The sequence below is a fragment of the Ascidia mentula genome, chromosome 1 (genome assembly GCF_947561715.1).
Source record: "Ascidia mentula chromosome 1, kaAscMent1.1, whole genome shotgun sequence".
Taxonomy (NCBI): Eukaryota; Metazoa; Chordata; class Ascidiacea; order Phlebobranchia; family Ascidiidae; genus Ascidia; species Ascidia mentula.
The window spans coordinates 24,122,278-24,142,893 of record NC_138566.1 but is presented as its reverse complement, the minus strand read 5'-3'; the positions used below and the strand labels follow the sequence as shown (position 1 = coordinate 24,142,893).

The 20,616-nt window shown below is 38.7% G+C and overlaps 2 protein-coding genes across 2 annotated transcripts; both read right to left on the bottom strand.

Moving 5' to 3' along the window:
* Positions 1-193: 193 nt before the first annotated feature.
* Positions 194-2,800, bottom strand: LOC145911133 (uncharacterized). The gene is made up of 5 exons (XM_082998386.1): positions 2,658-2,800; positions 2,199-2,362; positions 1,650-1,767; positions 1,245-1,429; positions 194-927 (listed from the first exon to the last, which is right to left on the bottom strand). Exons 1-5 carry the CDS (start codon positions 2,764-2,766, stop codon positions 796-798), a joined length of 708 nt encoding a protein of 235 aa, XP_082854512.1. The 5' UTR covers positions 2,767-2,800; the 3' UTR covers positions 194-795.
* Positions 2,801-3,375: 575 nt separating this feature from the next.
* LOC145912921 (ATP-binding cassette sub-family C member 4-like) lies at positions 3,376-18,326 on the bottom strand. The gene is made up of 30 exons (XM_083000371.1): positions 18,182-18,326; positions 17,776-17,886; positions 17,165-17,285; positions 16,440-16,649; positions 16,135-16,224; positions 15,662-15,825; positions 15,232-15,357; positions 14,674-14,812; positions 14,082-14,192; positions 13,631-13,759; positions 13,170-13,268; positions 12,577-12,768; positions 12,039-12,251; positions 11,395-11,463; positions 11,173-11,263; positions 10,997-11,118; positions 10,578-10,750; positions 10,102-10,250; positions 7,825-7,971; positions 7,682-7,761; positions 7,345-7,495; positions 6,843-6,962; positions 6,277-6,494; positions 5,658-5,852; positions 5,235-5,393; positions 4,752-4,841; positions 4,529-4,701; positions 4,152-4,257; positions 3,589-3,723; positions 3,376-3,508 (listed from the first exon to the last, which is right to left on the bottom strand). Exons 1-30 carry the CDS (start codon positions 18,250-18,252, stop codon positions 3,467-3,469), a joined length of 3,996 nt encoding a protein of 1,331 aa, XP_082856497.1. The 5' UTR covers positions 18,253-18,326; the 3' UTR covers positions 3,376-3,466.
* Between the last annotated feature and the right edge of the window lie 2,290 nt (positions 18,327-20,616).

The following is a 20,616-nucleotide window of genomic DNA, read 5'->3' as shown; positions in this document are numbered from 1 at the left end:
TTCACTGTATGATATAGCGTACTAATTTTGTGTGTCGCCGATTAAGCATAACTTGATCTCTGAATAATGCACTCAAAATCAAATAAATGTACTATGTGTCATTTTCTCTGATTGACGAGCAACTCAAATGTTTTTCAATTGACAGGACGATAACTTTAGTACGGTGATTGTGTTTCTCTAAAATAGCCCACACACAAAACTACTTAGTGCTGAGCAAGAAAACTTACATCATTTTGAAGAAATCAAAAAATTGTGCAATCATTTTAGCTAATAGTAGGATAACATGAAGAAACATTTTTCTCGTGCATAAGGTCATAGAACAGCATTTTAGAGATACATGTTAACTTAAGTGCGAAACCTTGCAGTCAATTACTTTGAATAGAAAAGCCAAAGCTAATATGCTGAACATTGTTGAGCAGACGTTTCGAACAATACTGTGCTCTTCATCAGTGCTGTGAACTAACTAAGTATCGCCAGTGTTAGTAACATTTAACAATATTCATAACTTTGGCTCATTTCCTAGGAAACACGGTAAACCAATGCTAGACGCTCCGTGGTAAACCACAAAACGTTTTGTCGAATAAATACACACGAAATCTATGTCACCATCTTCAACGCGAAAGTTTAGTGGGTTTCGGTTTCAACAAGACTTCGTTTGAAACTTTTCATGCTGAAGAAACACATTGTTTATTTAAACACAAAATTCAACAATCCGTTGCCAGCATGAAGTTGTTTTATTCCGACTACGTCATCATGCAGTTCGACCTTTTAAACACCATAGTTTGTTGCACTGTCCTACCATTTAAATCTGTACCAACGACACTGATTTCTTTTTCTGTTCGGCAAACAAACAGAATCCGATGTCCAGTATCGGCTCTCGCGCTCCCCTACGCGGCAGAGCATATTGTCTGAATCCCAGAAACCTTGCTGCATTAAAAAGGCTAAAGTTAAGTTTTTTAGTGTTTTTAAATAATGAAAACATCTTGGTGGCGTGGCTATAGTTGTCTGGGATAAGAAAAAAACGTAAAGGAAACACCAAGATTTTGTAATGCTATTAACTTAATATATGACTTATTAAGTCAGTATGTGAGTGTTTTAAACAAATAACCAATTTTCTAAAAAACGTCATAGACTATGAACATTGAAATATTGTACTACAGTACAACTCAGTTATTGTGGATTCGATTTGTCCGAATTAGGCAAAATTCCGAGTTCTTCTGTAGTCCTATAAGATTTTGACGAACCTCTTTGCATATTGCTGACCACCTGCAGTCGCTCACGGAGCAATAGTTGCACCCGAGTGCGTAGTTTGTCTCGTAGTTCTTCCTCACCCAGGCCGCGTCATTTCCGCTCAAGTCACTGAGGGGAATCACCTTGTCGCACGACGTGTAGAACCAAAGGTTTTCCGAGCCTTTATTGACAAACGACCCTGCAGAAGACGTGATGGCATTAAAGCACGCAGCTTTCACTGACAAACAGAAGTGCTTTACATCGTACAACACGCATGCTGATCTAAGTTTTTTTCCACGTTTTCTTGCATGTACTAGGGGTTGGAAGTAAAAAACAATGTACTTGGATATTGTTACGCCGTAATATAAACGTTGAAGGATACTGACAGGAAAAAACATACCGGATAAAGTAATACAAACCTCCCATGACCAAGTAAGTCTTGTTCGCAGTCAACTCAATTCCTTCGAATCTGGTTTGGTTTTCAGTTTGAATGTAGTCGCTGTTGTTGGCGTTGAAGAACTTCGCCCCTTTATAGATCTGCATGAAACAAAATATTAAGGTTGGTAGCGCGATATGGGCCTAACTATAAATCTACCCGAGGCTATCCAAAACTCATTGTGACGCAATATAAAGGCGACAAGTAGATATCGTGCAAGCGGCAGACAAAGCACACTGTGAATGAATTAAAAATTTAAGACCACCCTTCTTTTCTACAACTCTGCTGCGTGTTTTTATCTGCAACGTTTATTTCAGGGTTTTCACACATTCTAGAGGGAGGGGGGGTGGTCGACTCATTTGGCCTCTTCTGGATCCGACCATAAAAACTGTCTTTGATGTTTGCAGTAGAAATAAAAATAAATCAGCCTTTGGCACCGTGTGATATCGGTATGTCTGTCTGTGTATGTGATAATTGTTCGTGAGCCGTACAACGTTTCCCTTCATACGAATAAGCAGCAAAGATTATTCACCTTAATGATTTCAATGCGATAGCGTGAACCCTTGTAGGGATTGATGTAGAAGTAGGAGTTGGGGCCTGACATCCAGGCCATATAAGCTGACTCGTTCATGAATCTGTCCCATGACCAGTAACCCTTTGTGCCTTCCAATACACGAAACTCGGCCGCCGGAACATCTGCGCATAAAGTTAATCAGGCTCATCAGTTGAATTAGCATTGGATGCTTGTTCTTTGTGCACAACGTAAAACATGGCTTGCTTTATTTGCAATGTAATCAATCTAAACTATTATATTGTAAACTATTTCTTAAACGATCATTGGCATTCGGAGAGAATTGGATTTGCTATTATCCCTTTTGATGAAAATTTTTTTTTTTTTATGATTTTTTCCTTTGTTGTTTTTCTCCAAAGGGCACAGTTTCACAAACCAACAGCAAAGTGTTTAAAATTTGAATGTAAGAAATATACATACCTGGATGCTCACAGAACATGGTTTGCTCGTGTACATTTCTGCATTGGAACAACGGCCACGCCTGAATCAACACGCACAGAGAGGCGATCAACGCCAGGCAAAAAAACATCTTGTTGTCAACAGTGCGCCGTGATCACCAATCAACTGAATAAAAGTTGAGCAAATGCTGTCAGCTTTAAACTACCAGGAACGCCTCCCTTCCTGTCACGATGACGTTCATCATTTTGTTGACCGAAAGACGTGCGATTTCTTGAAATTTTCTATTCGTCACAAACGGAAGTTTGTCTCCGGGCACAGAGTTTACAATTACACATTGGAAAAGTCTGATATCAGCTTTAAAAAACGTGCAGGAACACCAACGTTCGGTTGTCGGTATGTCATCTCACGCTGCCCCTATGCTGTTGTTTTTGTTTTGAAAACTTACTTGGTGAGAAATGTTTTAAACAAAGAAAATGGGAATTCAAGCCAAATACTGCAATCCGTGACCTTAAATTTAAGAGTTTCTTCTTTAAATACACCATTAGAAAAACTAAATCTCACAAGTTCTATGTGCTCGTCATGCGATGTATGAACCTTATACAACAACGTATGTGTATTTTTTTAAACAATTTGCTTGAAGCTGGACACAAGCGATTTGATTTCTAAATCTCTGCACTACTGGATTGTGACGTTAGGAACAACGTATAAAGGTATTTTATTTTACAATTCATGATCAGGCACCAATACGTTTTTTTTGCAAAATGTGGTTTCTTGTACAACAAACAAGTTTGCCATTTTGCTTTAGCAAATCGAATTACTCTTCCACACTTTTAACTTTCCTCCTGTAGCGTCTCTATTCGTTTACGGAAGGCCTGCAATTAAACATCCATCAAACATTGTGATTATCACGGATACAAACACTGTGAACATAACAGTCGGTTGTCAATCTGACCTCGGCCGCAGCTTCATACAAAGCTTTGCTGTCGGAGTTTCCAACCGCGTTTACCATCTCACTGAACTCACTCCTGCCATCCTGTAGTAAAGTGTGAGGTTGGTCGAATTCCACAACCTTCCCACCCTTTAACACCTGAGTACGTTGGACGCAAAAATATCGGAAGCATTAGAATCCAAATCTGTACGTTCTGTGTATGACTTTTTGATCATGCTGTTATATCTCTTGTCCACATATACAAGTTGGAAAGCTATACGTTTGGAGCTTGTTCAAAAACGGGGTGCAAATAGTTGATGTCAAATTATAACCATGACATGCGGGCACGCACTCAGCATTTGCTCTTTAACTGTATTTGCTTAACTTTTTCTTCATCATATTTTTGAAATTTTATAATGATTTTACGTTAAATCGCAAAAGCAAAGGTTGTCGGAAATAGAAACACCAATCCAAACCCCCTTCTCCTCAACATCATAGGTTGTGCTTATCTAGACGAGAAGTTTTTCAAAAAAAAACGTTGGTGTCTTGCTAATTTGTAATTTTGTTCTCCGTTGTCCCATACTGACCAGAACGCGGTCGGAATCGATGATGGAGTTGATTCTGTGGGCAACGGTGATTACTGTGCAATCCTGAAATGCCTCTCGTATCGTTTCCTGTATTAATTTGTCGGTTCTACAACAGAATGGATAAAACCATAAAAGCATAAATTAATTTGACATATATGAAGAAAGTTTTCGTATCACGTTGGGCTACATGGAAAAAAAATCTCAGTTTGATGATGGCCAAGAGTAGTTTAGAATTTTTGTGCGTGAAAAACAAATTTTGTCACTGTTTCGACAGTCCTTCTATGTGAATCCTAAGGAAATACAAAAAAGGATTTCAAATGACACTTCCCAATTAAAATAAAGTGAAAAAGATTTCGTATATTTTCGGTCTCTTTTACCTCACGTCGACATTTGCCGTTGCTTCATCGATCGCCAGGATTTTATTCTTTCGTAAAATCGCCCTCGCCAGACAAATAAGCTGACGTTCCCCGACACTAAAGTTTGAACCGGATTCCGCCAACTCCATTTCCAGCTTCTGGGGGAACGACTCGATCGTCTCCCTCATCTGAACCTGTTGTAGGTTTGCAGAATATTTGTGATTTAAACTATGCGGATCCTTACCTGTTTCAACGCTGACCAAAGTTCCTCGTCACTGTAGTTCAAGAACGGATCCAAATTGTTTCTCAGCGTTCCAGCGAAGAGAATGGGATCCTATGAAAGACCAGTTACTCACTTTAAACTTGAAAGTGTGCTTGAAAGTAAAAAATGAGCGTCGGATTTGTTATTCATAAACAACGTTCATAACGTTTATTTCAGCCTATTTGCGAACAAACTGTTTTAAAGAAATAAGACATAAAATTTGTTTCTTTTCCTAATTAAATGTACGAATACTTGATCAAACATTACCAGCAGAAAAATGCAAGGGTTTTGTCCACTTTGGTAATGAGTGTGCTATGCAATCCCATTCTTAAGATAGACACCCTTCCTGGCTACTGTATTCTGTTTACAATTATCCTAATTTGAAGAAATCTTAAATTCATGTGAATATCTTAAACCTCCTTTTCCCAAATACCAGAGATTTTTGCACCCCGCATTGAAGCTCACCTGTGGTATTGCGGATATGGAGGATCGCAAAGTTGTCAAACCGATCTCAGAAACATCCACGTTGTCGATCAATAACTTTCCGGAGCTCAGGTCGTTCAGTCGAAAGAGACAAGAGAGAAGAGAACTTTTTCCTGCTCCCGTGCGTCCGACGATCCCGATCTAAAAAGGATAAGAAAGATAAGACCTGGGGTCACTGCAAGGTGGATTATTGACTACCGCCGATACGTAAGTAAAACGAAATATTTACATACAGATCTCCCACTGACAACTTCGTTTCATCTTGGTCTTGGGACATGCAATAATCCAAGGCAGTCCTAGTAATCGCTTTTTAGTAAAGCTAACGCATTTGACACACCCCAAGTTGGCACCTAAAGCCGATGCTTAAAATTTAACAACACAAAAAATAATATATAACAAAATCACCTTTTCGCTTGGTCGGAACTCGACTGAGATTTCTTTAAGAACGTTAATTCCGCCCTCATAATAAGCGAAGAAGACTTTCTCAAACTGGATTCTGCCTTTAGACGGCCATCCGGATGGAAGTCGTGCGTTTTTCACGTGATGCGGAGGTTCTTTAGGGAGCTTGTAGTATTCCTGGATTCGTTCAACCGACGTCATCTGGTTTAGAAGATGTAAATGATTTAAAACAAAGGCAATTTTTCGGGTGTTCGTTCTTCGAATGTATAATGTTACGAGGCAGTTTGACTCAGTGAAGGTGCTTGGCTCTTTCTTCGTCTACATGTCGATCATATCACTTCGGAGAAGCTCTTGTTTAGGAGTGAAATTGTATTGTAAAATATATTTCGTTGAATAGGAAAGCCAGAGCTAATATGCCATTTAGCATATACACGTTTCGAACACTAACTGCGTCTACTTAAGATGGTTAATGGCATATTAGCTTTGGCTTTCCTATTCAAAGTAACCAAACTCCAAATATTTTGCAAATATATTTATGTTGTATTTAGGTTTGGGAAATAACAGAAGCCGGTGATGAAAATTCAATGTTCTCTGTATTAAATAATTCTCGTGTGGTTTTCTATACCTGATTTTCAACTTCAGCGCTCAGTCGGACACCCCACTGGAGCACCGTCACTAACATCAGTGTATAACTCAGCGTTAGACCAATCTGACTGGCGTTAACATTCGTATAAGTGATTGTGATGATGGAGAGGAAAGTTACAAAGCCAAGGAAGATTGTGCAGAGCAAATCCAGACGAAAACCAAACCAACGGTGGCCGGAAATGAAAGTGAACCAAGCAGCTGAAAAGCAGCACAGAACTTTTTTGCAATGTGCACCATCACAAATTGTAAACATCGATTATAGTTTTGTTCTCATATTGCTTGTATATAATGTTTTCACAACAAGCCGCATTAATGAGAGCTAATATATGGAAATATGAAATAGATGGTACAGTGCAACATTACATATTTTTTGTGTATGTTGTGGTAGTTAAAACGACAGTAGAAGACTCCGGACAAGCTGCTCCACCTATGTCTATATTCTTGGATTTGTTGTATCGATAGTTTAGTTAAACAGTTTATGAGGGATTTGTCTGGAGTTGCGCTTTTTTATCAGATGGTAATAAAATATTTTACACCACATTTTACCGCTGTGTAAATCCTGGAGTTCGTGGAAATTCTTCTCAAACTTGTCTTGCATTCTGAACGCACGAACCGTTGTCAATCCTTGAAGTGTGGATGAAAGAAGTGAAAACACCGGACTTCTGTCTATAAATAATCAGAATCCCGTAAGGCGTAGTTTACAATATTGTGTTATCGCAACAGAATTTTAATACTATATGTGCAAAAAAATCCATAATAATTATTGAGCTGCAGACAGGGTGTACACCTCAGGTCGAAACAGTGTGTACATCCTGTCTGCAGCTTTCAATTCTAATGCTCTTTCCTGAGAGACGTAGAATTATTTAGCATGTGAATTAACCAATAAATATGGTTTGCAAGTACGAACATAACCGTGTGCATAAAGCAACATGGTTTATAATGACCAAGGACATAAGGCCAGGTCATAATCGTGTGTGATAGAACGGAGCATAAAAGAAAAGTACTGTACACGGATGACCCCATCCCAAAAACCATGCATATGACTCACTTCTGCCTTCGATGCGTTTGATGTCACGTGACGTTTTAATGTAGTATTGACGAAACCACACGACGTAAATCACAATAGGAATAATGGGTATTATGACGAAATAATTGACCACTAGCGCAACGATGACGACGGTAGCTACGTTGCCCCAGATCTGCATAAACATAACATACGCGTACCATTTATTTCACGCAGCATTGGAAGTTGGTGTATCGTTCCACTAGTATGAGTATGTCAAAATGAGCAACCAATGCGTAATTTGATTACGTTATAACACCAAAATTTGTGTGTCATAAATACAAATTAAAAATGGCGTAAATGACAAGCACCGCTGACTCACCCCAGCAAAATCACTCAGGACCCAGAGCATCAGTTCGTCCACCTCACCCAAGTCCTTCGAAAATCGGTTCAAAATCCTTCCTAGTTACAAATCCTCACTTTTACTTAATCCACCATCTCACACAAAACACTAAACAAACTCACCGACTGGGTTGGTGTCGAAAAATCGCATGGGAGCTTCGAGGATCGACTTGAGCATCTTGTCGTGCATTTGCTTGCCGGCCATCACCAAGTGGTGATTGTGCAACAAGTAACGGAAGAGAATGGTAAGTGTATAAGCAGCTGTGAGGCCTAGCGGAAATAACGGTTTCTGGTGAGCTTGTGGTTAGTTTCAAATTATTTCGGAAGTTCAGTTTCATTTAAAATTAAAATCTGTTTCAAAATTAAAAAAACCTGTTGCGTTGTTTCATCGGGTTTTTATAAAATTAATGAACCAGTAAAATTATGTGGTGAACCAGTATGACTGTATGTGGTTAACCAGTATGACTATGTATGGTGAACCAGTAAGATTATGTGATAAACCAGTAAGACTATATATGGTGAACCAATAAGACTATATATGGTGAACCAATAAGACTATCTATGGTGAACCAGTAAGACTAGGACTCTATATGGTGAACCAGTAAGATTATGTGGTGAACCAGTAAGATTATATGTCGTAAACCAGTAAGACTATATATGGTGAACCAGTAGGACTATATATGGAGAACCAGTAAGACTATATGTGGTGAACCAGTAAGACTATATGTGGTAAACCATTAGGACTATATACGGTAAACCAATAAGACTATCTATGGTGAACCAGTAAGACTAGGACTATATATGGTGAACCAGTAAGATTATGTGGTGAACCAGTAAGATTATATGTGGTAAACCAGTAAGACTATATATGGTAAATCAGTAGGACTATAAATGGTGAACCAGTAGGACTATATATGGTGAACCAGTAAGAGTACATGTGGTTAACCAGTAGGACTATATATGGTGAACCAGTAGGACTATATATAGTGAACCAGTAAGACTATATATTGTGAACCAGTAAGATGTTGTGGTGAACCAGTAAGACTATATGTGGTAAACCAGTAGGACTATATATGGTGATCCAGTAAGAGTATATGTGGTTAACCAGTAGGACTATATATGGTGAACCAGTAGGACTATATATAGTGAACCAGTAAGATGTTGTGGTGAACCAGTAAGACTACATGTGGTAAACCAGTAGGACTATATATAGTGAACCATTAAGACTATATATTGTGAACCAGTAAGATGTTGTGGTGAACCAGTAAGACTATATGTGGTGAACCAGTAAGACTATATGTGGTGAACCAGTAGGACTATATATAGTGAACCAGTAAGACTATATATTGTGAACCAGTAAGATGTTGTGCTGAACCAGTAAGAGTATATGTGGTTAACCAGTAAGACTATATGTGGTAAACCAGTAGGACTATATATAGTGAACCAGTACGACTATATATTGCGAACCAGTAAGATGGTGTGCTGAACCAGTAAGAGCATATGTGGTTAACCAGTAGGACTACATATGGTGAACCAGTAGGACTATATATAGTGAACCAGTAAGACTATATATTGTGAACCAGTATGATGTTGTGGTGAACCAGTAAGACTATATGTGGTAAACCAGTAGGACAATATATGGTAAACCAGTAGGACTATATATAGTGAACCAGTAGGACTATATATGGTAAACCAGTAAGACTATATGTGGTAAACCAGTAGGACTATATATGGTAAACCAGTAGGACTATATATAGTGAACCAGTAGGACTATATATGGTGAACCAGTAAGACTATATGTGGTAAACCAGTAGGACTATATATATGGTGAACCAGTAGGACTATATATTGTGAACCAGTAGGACTATATATTGTGAACCAGTAAGACTATATATGGTGAACCAGTAGGACTATATATGGTGAACCAGTAGGACTGTTTGTGGTAAACCAGTAGGACTATATATATGGTAAACCAGTAGGACTATATATAGTGAACCAGTAAGACTATATATTGTGAACCAGTAAGATGTTGTGCTGAACCAGTAAGAGTATATGTGGTTAACCAGTAAGACTATATGTGGTAAACCAGTAAGATGTTGTGCTGAACCAGTAAGAGCATATGTGGTTAACCAGTAGGACTATATATGGTGAACCAGTAAGACTATATATTGTGAACCAGTAAGATATTGTGGTATACCAGTAGGACTATTTGTGGTAAACCAGTAGGACTATATATATGGTGAACCGGTAGGACTATATATGGTGAACCAGTAAGAATATATGTGGTGAACCAGTAAGAATATATATGGTGAACCAGTAAGATTATGTAGTGAACCAGTAAGACTACATGTGGAAAACGAGTTTTAAGGTCAACGTAAGCTCACAAAGCAGTTTGCTCACCCGCAAACACTTTTGTGTAATAAGTGTTGTCCAAGTCTTCGATCGCAACCATTGAGGCTGAAGTTGTGAAAGTAACATTTCCGCGTGTGGAGGAAGTTGTGTTTCCGTTCGTTGCGTTTTGGGCGTAGAATCGAGTAGTACGGGTCGCCCTGTTGGAGAGGGGGTCAAGCTTGGTAAAGTATGCATGCATTCAAGAGAAAATTCTCATCAAATGGTTGCCTTTGGGATACGTATTACTTTACAGTTGCAAATAAGAGTAAAATTTAAATATTTGGTGTATTATGCTACCCCAGGAAGCAAGTCAAAGCCTTATATACGGCGCTTGTCAATGATTATCGCACTATATGCAGGCCTGTATTTGGCGACCTCAGCAATTCTACATTGATCATAAGGTTTTGTGGAATAATCCGCCTTGGCAATATACATTCAAGTCGGGACAAAAATTTGGTTACCGGAAACTGTGGGGCGACACTTACCACACGCCAAGCCACCAATCACCAGCAACCAATAAGCCCTGGTTGATCGGAATCATGAGAATCGACAGAAGCAGAGTGAGTTTGTTATGGGATAAATACTCCCAATATGACCTCCATCCAATGCTCCCCACAGACTTTTCCTCTTCTTTCTCAGCTACCGCCATGTGTTCAACCTGTAGAAACATAATGTGTGTGTTTTGAAGCAAATGTACGGCCGTTTAAAATGTGTCGTATAATGATCCAAGATTCTGGCCAAAAGCCTCTGTCAATGATTTCCTGGCGTTGTATTGCTGGTGACCAAACTGAAACTCCACATTTATATCTAAAAAGTCTCTAAAAATAGTTATGCATAACAACAACAAGCACGAGAAAAAGTTTTTTATCAAGCGAAAAGAAAACAAAAAAGTGAGTATTTATACCTGCTGAACATTTAAAAGGGTTTCGGAAAGTTGTTTCGACAGCCTACGAAGTTTTAGTGATTTCAATGCAACGGATCTTTTTCTCGATGAAACAAGGCGATCAGAGGACTCAGCAATAATATCTACAACGAAATTGCATCCTGAGCACTGCAGTGTTTATACTCTTAATTTTGTACCGTCAACTCCCTCATGTGGCTTCAGCAATTCTGTGAAATGCGTTCCGCTTGCTTGCAGCTCCCCATATGTCCCCGAGTCTGCAATATTGCCCTGTAATTGAAAATAATTTTGTTGGTGAAATAGTTGCTTCAGTGTAGTAGTTCTGCCCAAACCGCAAATACTCGCTATAGATGTATATTATATATACAAAATGCAAGTGCACAACATCTTCGCAAACCCACCTCTTTCAGGACAATGATTTTGTCCACTTTATTTAGAAAGTCAAGTTGGTGAGTTACGAGTATTCTGATCTGTAATGCAATAAGTCATGAGTGTGAAATAAATTCCAACTTAAGAGTAGGTTTTAGTGAGCAAAATGAAGCGGCCTTAAACAGTGCTGAAAGTATGTCGGAATGGTCAAAGAATACTTGCCTGGGACGGCGTTTCGGTAGGAATTCCACGGACAGTGTGTCTCAAATAGTATTGATAGACTTAAATATATTCATTTATTTAGAAAATCTAACCAAATATACGAAAACACAATGGTTTGTTGTTTCCTGTAAATTCAATCTTTCCGGTTAGATGTTTTTTGCTTTCAACCACGACCTTATTATTTTTCTCATCAGAAGGCCACAAAAAACACAGCACAGAAACTTTACTTTGAGGAAAAAAAAATATAATATTGTTGTCCTAATTCGCCACAGTTTCGAGTATAAATCCAACACCAATACACAACTAAAAAGTCTGTTGTTTAAATTTGAGTATACAACACATTAATTGTAGAATTCGATGTCGATATTCGAATTTGGCCAAATATTGAAAACACCAGTGATTCGGCCGAATCCGAACATTCGGAATCGGTCAGGTACATTCCTATCTACATTACCTTGTCCTTTAGAAGGCCACAGATGCATTTATTGAATATGTAGTTGGCGACCGTTCCATCCACGGCACTCAATGGATCGTCAAGTAATATTATGTCGGTGTTGGAACGGTAAGCTGCCCTTGCAAGGTTAACCCTCGCTTTCTGACCCCCGCTTAAGATCACGCCACGCTCACCCACCAGAGTCTCATCGCCGTTTTCCAGAGCTTCCAAATCCTGTGCAAGTAATATGAACATTAATGTAGGTGGGCTACCTGAGGTAAAAAAGGCTGAAATTTAGGGACGTAACTCATGGGGTTGTTATTGGTTGTTTTGGGGGTACAAATTAAAGTCAAAACATATCAATGCCGATAAGGATATGTTTGCAGATTGTCGGCTTCTGCGGTGTTTTCAATATTGAACCATTGTTAAACGAAAGTTACACAACCTCATCCTCCTGTCATGTGTTGAATAATCTTCGTTGTCAAGTTGTTTTAAACTGTCAGTTGTTTTTTTAACTGTCCTGACATTGTACCTCAAAATATACTGCGCAAAAACCCACCTTGTAGAGTGCACAAGCCTTTAGCACTGCGTGATAACGAACTGGGTGAAATTCCTCGCCGAAGAGGACGTTCTGCTTAATCGTCCCAGAAAAAAGCCACGATATCTGACCGACGTAAGCAACACGTCCGTTAACATTACTATGTCCCGAGCTTGCAGGCAACTCTCCCAGGATTGCACTCAAAAGTGAAGACTGTGGACAAGGGATTTGGTTTATCGCAAAGGTTCTATGCATTCAATAGATACTCAAAACCAGACAAATACAATATAGGTTTAAGGTATGTACAGTACTGTATTCCATTAATAATAAGTATAGCAGTGTTTGATCTTGCATGTGTGTATGTATACCCTTTGTCTTTTAAATGCACCATTGTAACGCCTGACTTGATAACCTTTATGGTTTTATCGGTGACCATGCCATTTTATTTTTTTTGTGTATTGTTCATCTGCGTAGTTGTTGCTTTCATTGCGCAAAAATACACATGATTTGATTCCATTGTAACGATTAACTTTTTTGTTCGTAAAATTGATAGACCCACATACCATGGTATGCATATTATGTTAAATGCATTAGCGATGTCCTATATGTCTTACCTTGCCGCATCCTACGGGTCCAATCACTGCCAAAAGACCTGAATCCTTTACTGTGAGGCTGATATCGTTCAATGCGATTCCTCCAGTTTCAGTGTCGTCCTAAGTGAAAATGGAATATGACGTTTTACGTTCATGACGCTAAAGTGTGTAATCCAGGGGCAGCTACCCACTGCTTGTGGAAGTTTTGCAAGTTCTCTAAAAACGTATAGTTACAATTATTTGGTTCTTGTGTATCGAAAGGTCTAAATAATTCCTGCCGGCAAGATTTGTTACTTAAATTTATTGCAAAAGCAATGCAACATGTCACAGGTTGCCGATATCTGGTGTTACCTGTTTTCTATAATTTAGGCAATAGCGAATTAAAGTACGCAAGCGCAGCATACAAATGCACGTTAAAAAACTTTTATTGTGCAGGTTTTCTTAAGCTTGGAAAAAAAACAACAGAGTATGATTTGTCTTACTTTCCCATCAAACGCCAAATTAACGTCATCCCAAGTTGCGGTAAATTTAACTAACTCGACGACAGCAGCGGATCCAATATTAAGGGGTTTCTCTTTGGTTTGTATTACCTCATCCGAAAGAAGGAAAGCCTAAAAAAATAAACCGAAATAATCTGATAATAAGAATATTTAAAGATAATTTAAAACTAGTAAAGTGGAAAGGAAAATATTTCGTCCATCGGCATTGCAAACGTCGTAATTCAACGCACAGGCGATAAAGTGTTCTAACAAGAGGCGAGGCGAGTTCCTACGACTATTTCATTGCACAGTACACGTTTTCGACGAGCGAATTGACGGTCACACGACGTGTAAAAGACGGCTGGGTCCCACGTCCAATTCACGTCTAATTGGACAGAAGCGATATACGGTTCTCACAATTGTCACAATAAACTGACGTGTCAGCATAGATTACCTCAATCCTATTGAAGCTGACACGTGCTTTGGCGAGATGCTCGATGGCAAATGCAGCCATCAAATTGATTCCGTATCGTACGAGGGTGAACAATGCAATCACCGTGAACACCTGCCAATAAAATACGTTCCAGACGCAACAGTTCTACGGAAAAATATTTGATGTAAATATTTTTTTAAATATTTTAGAAATACAAAACTGATATTTTGTCCACAACAACTTAGTTTTCCCCTTTTTTAGATAAGACACCCGGGGAAACTTAATCGCAGCCTAATTACACGTAAATACGTTCGACAGAGATTTGAAATATTAAATCAAACACTCTTTGAAAGTAGAATCGCGTAAGTCAGGGTTTTTCAACCCGGAAATATTTGAATCACAGACAAAATAGCCTTTTTGGGGTGATAGCCTTAAAAACTAAGAACCTGATAGCTGAAAGTATCAATGAGTCGGAAAGTCCCTTGCCCTTCCCATCGATGGACCCCAGATTGAAAACCATGCTATAAGCCTATATGTATATTTTTAGAGTTACTTTGACAAGCAAACAGTAAGACGTAGTGTGTTTGGTGTGAATGTCCTGGTTTGAACTTACAATGGAAGGTGTTAAGCGGCCTCCAAGTGCGACGAAAACGGATAGAGCAACGAATGTAAGAATCCTACCCATCACGTACATCATCGCTACGTTGTAAGCTCGTATATGGGACGACTTAAGAATCGCCCTCAGTTCTTCTCTAAAATGATTGTGTTATTTTCGTGGAGGCGACAAATTAGTTACCTTCTATTAAAAAAAATTATTGAGCCTAAAGGACTAGAAAAAGCAGCAGCAGTAGCTTTTTATTGCAGGATCAGCCTGGCTTATAATCAAGAATATATATTTCGCCCCATGGGTATCTTCAGTTCCTGCAGTAAATACAATATAAAAACACCCAAAGAAAATTTGCCTTCAAGTCTAAACGGTTGATATTCTTCCTATGGGTTATTGGGTTTTCATTGTGATTCAAAGGTGAATTCATCACTGAAAAACTATTTATAAGTCTATCTATTTACCAAATTAAACGAAGATGGAAAAATTATAATGTTATTTTCATATCACTTTAATTTTAAAATCGTCCAATTTTACGTAATTTCTCATAAAACAAATAACTTTTACTTCCGGGTATCTGAGATGAGACGCTTGTACGGTTTTTCCCACGCGAACATCTTCACCAATCTCATTCCAGATACGATTTCGTTCATCAATCGGATTCGGCTGTCGGTGAAAAATGCCGTTCTCTCCCTGTTGGTGGGATAGGAAGAACAGGTGGATGTTACCATGGTGATACCTCTAAGCCCAGCGAAGTATACCCGTGGTATTGCTTATCGAAAATAAAAACATTTAGTTTACAAGATTGCAGTAAGTCGACAAAGCTGCAGTAATAAGACCTATTGGTCAAAACAGTGGCCCTGTCTGTAGCTCAATAAAAAGTCATAATTGTCTCCATTACTTAAAACTTTTGCAAAATGGTTGGATATCGTAATCACATTGTTGTGTTTGGTAGTAGCAACAACGATAAACACCTAGAAAATGTAGAAATGTTTACCGAAGCTGACCATAAATCCGACCGAATGCTGTTTGTGATATCATGCTGCATACCATTACTGCCAGGACCGCAAGGGAACTGATGCCTAAGTAACTCCACAGACAGGCAAATACTACGATTACTTGCAGTGGTCCGAGCCAGATATAGTGTAGGAATTGAGGAAGCTGCAAATAAAGCATCTTCAACACGAAGCCCTGTGTTGCAATTGAAGTCATATTTCCAAAACTAAAAACATCCAATTTCCTTTTGTGAAATCCACTCATAGAAAGTCTATTTTAAAAATAGAACATTTAAAAATACAAATGGCAAAGCTCCAATGCTGCTTCCATCAAGAAAACCAAAACCAACATTTCTGAAACGTCTTTGTTTATCATAACTTAAAAGGCATGAATTGAAATACTTTATCTGTATCTTTGCGCCTAATTTAGTTCTTGGTCAACTCGTGTTTTTGCCATAATGAATACGATACGTACAAGGTCGAACTGGATGACGTCAGTGGCACCAAAGTTTATAATTTGTCCTGTTGTTGTGCTTGCAAGCGACTTCTGGCTCAGTCGGACTGTCTAGAAAGAGCGTTAGTTCATACATATGTTGTGATGCCATACCTTGAACTTAAAACATAGTTAATATACATGTAGTCTCATTTATACGGCGATTCACAGACGACCAAACGTTAAAACCCATTGATGATTATCTATATTGACCAAGTTTCACAAACTCATTCCAAAAACAGTAAAATAAGAGTGATTGGAATACGCTATCTATGGCTTTTCCAAACCTTATTGAACATCAAGCCACAGATAGCGGTCCGAATTTGCCAACCAATGATCTCACAATTGTAGAAATACAAGTGAAGGAGAAACACGGCGAGGAGGGACAGAGCGGTGATGCCTGCAGCGCACCAATATGCCTCAGACAAACTGGCTTCGTTGTCGAAATAACGCAAAAGACGATCCAGGAGCAGGGGTATCACCATGGCAGACATTTCCTAAAAATTTAAAACAACAGCAAAGGTTTCAGGAGCAATAAGCGGGGTTTACATCAACTTAGACCAAAAATAATTAGCGCGATACTTTTTCCGATTTTGAAGGGTGATATTGCGTACGTAATGGCCTTCTTTTATATAATGGCCTATACGAACAACGTTCAAGTGTTCTTCTAAAGGCACCCAATTATCACAGTGAGCTTTCATCAACGATGGTGTTGGTATCAGAACCAGAACATTTGTATTTTTTGTTCGTCAATGCTCGAAAAAATAAGACAAAATCTAAGAAATGGGCTCGGTAACGCAACCCTGGCAACCAGTCATGTTTTTTAACTTATTTAATCTCAATTTCGGTCATTAAGGCAAGCACCAACATTATGGACTGATGACTTAGTATTTAGGTTATAACATAGTGTTAAACTTTGATATAATGCAGCATATATTTATAATACAGGCAACGTTTAATATAACAAAAAAGGATCATGCTGTTGTATGCTGAATCTAATACCAACATTTACCTTGATGAGGACGGCGACTCCATAAAGGGAAAATCGAAAAGCAAATGTCCGCCAGGTGGCGCGAGCGAGGCTTGGCGTCCCTCCTTTTGATCTTTGTCTCTCCAATTCTCTTTTCCAGTTTCTACAAAAATATTAACCGGTATACGTGTATCAAAACATGCCTTGGGAGCACCACACATTTAGATGCACTATGAAACATCCGACAGCAGACACCATATTAGCTCTGAAAGATATCCAACATAGATGGATTTCTCAAACTGTGCCACGGCACAAATTTTTATAATTAACAATAGTTGCGGCATATGTTGTGCAAAAGAACAAATATAGCAATTTATTGTACAAAACATCCTATGTTGTGTATTGGAATTTATCGACCTCTTATTTTATTTCTTATTTTAAAACTTGATGCCGCAAACAAATGCACAGGATCCAATTTTAAAAACCACAAAATAACTTCGTGCATCAGCCTATATTCAAACAGGCAACAACAGAATAATTTGGTTGCCCAAAATAATGTGGCTTTTGACATTCTACCGCAAAATTCAAGCGACTTCGCCCTGGGGCCATCGGCGGAAATAACATTATGCGTGCTACTACAGGTGAGATCTAACCTCTCAAGTTCGTTACACAAGTGTTCTGAGGTGTTGGAGTCTTCAAGCTTGTACAGATCTTCCTCTTTTAAATCTTTCCGATTCCCGTCACGAAATAAATCGTTTAACCACCTGTAAAATGGATTTTTTGGATGACTGACAATGAACGATGGAAAAGATTTGCCTTAAATTTTGAAAGGCAATTTGTCACATTTGCTGCAATGACTTTACAAAGTATTTCTCTGTGTTTTGACTGATAATCAGTCAGAAAAATTATCCAACAATGTCCGCAACAGTTTCACATACGTTTAATTGTGAAAACCTCACCTTTGAACCGAAAAATGTGCCAGTCGCAACTACCGTTATTTAAACCACTGCAGACAACGCAAAAATAACAGAGTAAGACACAGAGTGAAGCCTAACTTACCAGAAAGTGAGTCTCGAGAAAATGTTGATCTTTCTTGGACGTTTCTGTTTGATTATGTCGTCTGAATACATCTTGTTTTTTTTCCTGTCTGGGACAACCAAGAAAATATATCGAATGACTAACTTTCTTCCCGCTTACGGCAATATAATCTGCTGTAATTACAATACCAACCTATTACAATGTTGTAATTACATACCATCACTGCTTGACGAGGACCGTAGATACCTATGGTCTGATTGCATTCGAACAGACCCGAAACAGCTAAACACCAAAAAGTTTGTGAATTTGCCTTGCGGCGAAAAAACAAAATGTTGTGAGCATCCCTTCTTCTACTCCTGCTATCGTGTGATGAAAACCTCTTTGAGCGGAAATCGCCTTTTTATCTTGGCAATTGAATTTATCGGAGTCTAGCCCTCCTTTCTCGTGTTTGTGGCCTCAACTGGTAATTAAAAAATCAGCGTTCGAAATGTTTGGTTATAATGAGCGCCAAAGACTTGATAACCTCTATTGTTAATCGAGGCCCACGCCGTTCTGTTTGTTGTGTTGTTCATCAGCATGGTATCTTTTACGTGAAATGCAAATGAATTGACAAAAATAATGTTGCTGTTACTGTTTTGAATTGACAAATGATTTGATTTATAATGGTTATGCGTCATTTATTAGGGAATGTACGACCTCATCTGATAAAATATACTTTTGTAAATAATACAGTCAGAATATTTCTACTCGTAGAAAGACATCTTTCTCATTAACTTATTCCGTACCTGACTACCGTGGTGCTCGTGGAGAACTGTGTTTTATGGTGTTGGCAACCACATACATAGGACTTCCTTTTCCATTGCAAGCATCACTCGCTAAAGCCATAAATACCAATACATGGATTTGAGTGTATCTATTTTTTGTTTGCAGAATAAATAATAAAACTAAACCGAAAAGTTGGCGATTAGCTGCAAAAAAGAACATGTTTTTCATTTTCACCCCGAAGGAAAACAAAGTAATTGACACCGATTCGATGTGGTGAGAATAAGAGGGCGAAGGGATAAGAAAAATGCGGTGGTCGCGCTTCAGTAAATTACACATTGTAACGTTGGACGCATCGCTCTGTGCTCATGATTTGCAGAATGCTATCTGTGATTATCCGCGTTATTATTACTTTTGTGTGGCACCTACTGCCCTTAAATGCGTGGACTCTAGCTCAGCTGACCCTGATCGCCCAGGTTGTTTACTCTGGTGAGAAAGGATGATAATGGCAATAGACTTAGTCCATAGAACAGTATAAAGTGTCAGCAACTGTCTCTTGTTTTAGGAGTTGCTGCTTTTCGTTGTTTGTTAATTCGCTAGCATTAATTTCAGCCATGCATTGTGGACACTAACATATCTTAATCGTCGTTTCTTAAGCATGTTGTTTCGTTTCGTCTTATCTGATCATGCGGTATTTTATAGGTAACTATATTTACTTGCACATAAAGTGTACCTGGCATTATACAAAATGTACGTGCATTATTCTCTTTTGACGCTGGTTCGTCTTGTATATGCACACAACAAGCGCACCAGCCAATACCCTGATATTTTCAGAAAACCCATCGGAAGCTGAGCAATACGCAGAGACTCATCGTCTCCTATCAGACAACGAACTCCTCAGAAAGCTGCACTGGTCGGCAGAGATGGGAATCTTTGCTGATTTCGGAAACCACACAGATCGCGTCACGTTGATGAGGCGAACCTACCAGAATCCCCAACAGGGACAACCCCCTATAACACGTACTGTGCGCGTGGAACGACTTGCGATTCGGCGATTCCTTTTGCTACGTCAACCTTTTTCCGTTTCCCATGCAGGTTAAAAACGTTTTGCAGATAGGTATTAGATAGTAAAATAATTGTAGTGAACTAAAATTGCCGTCACCTCGTTTAGAACTTGTTACACAAGTGCCGGTTGTAGGAAATCCGTTTACAAAAAAATACAGGGCCCAGTAGACACGTGTACTTCACCTGGAAAAGCGCAGAGCTCGATTTGGTCAAACACTGCTGTTTGATGAAATAATGTTCGCCAAAAACAACATGTTTTAAGCCGGAGCGTGTATCGAACTTCAATCGTTTTCTTTGACCATTACAATTTGCAATATACGTAATTTACTTTAAACAACGTTCAATGATTTGGAAGCTTTGTGATCATTGAACCATGCGTTTGGAGTTGATCTATCGTGATTTGTCCCAGCTTTATGTTTAAACAATGGCATTTTTTTTACTTTCAAAATACAAATGAGAAACTACAGCTCCTGAACATGATAGGTTAATTTTCGAAAGTAGAATTCATCACACGCTGTTTAAATTTTTTGTTGCAGCCAGGCATGCAATGCAAATGTGACGAAGCTGAACCATTGTCTGGGTATGTTTTTGCGTTGCTCGTCGGTGCGTAAACTCCACAAAATCCTTAA

Bases quoted from the DNA above. Each gene is read 5' to 3' on its own strand.
- LOC145911133 (XM_082998386.1), bottom strand. From the start codon at position 2,766: ATGTTTTTTTGCCTGGCGTTGATCGCCTCTCTGTGCGTGTTGATTCAG. The intron at 2,363-2,657 runs GTATGTATATTT...CTTTATGCGCAG, and splicing joins CATGTTCTGTGAGCATCCAG to ATGTTCCGGCGGCCGAGTTT. The intron at 928-1,244 runs GTTCGTCAAAAT...TTTTTAATGCAG, and splicing joins GGTCAGCAATATGCAAAGAG to CAAGGTTTCTGGGATTCAGA.
- LOC145912921 (XM_083000371.1), bottom strand. From the start codon at position 18,252: ATGTATTCAGACGACATAATCAAACAGAAACGTCCAAGAAAGATCAAC. The intron at 16,650-17,164 runs GTAAATGTTGGT...TTAAATTTTTAG, and splicing joins GAGTCGCCGTCCTCATCAAG to GAAATGTCTGCCATGGTGAT. The intron at 5,853-6,276 runs GTATAGAAAACC...CTTCTAAACCAG, and splicing joins GCGCTGAAGTTGAAAATCAG to ATGACGTCGGTTGAACGAAT.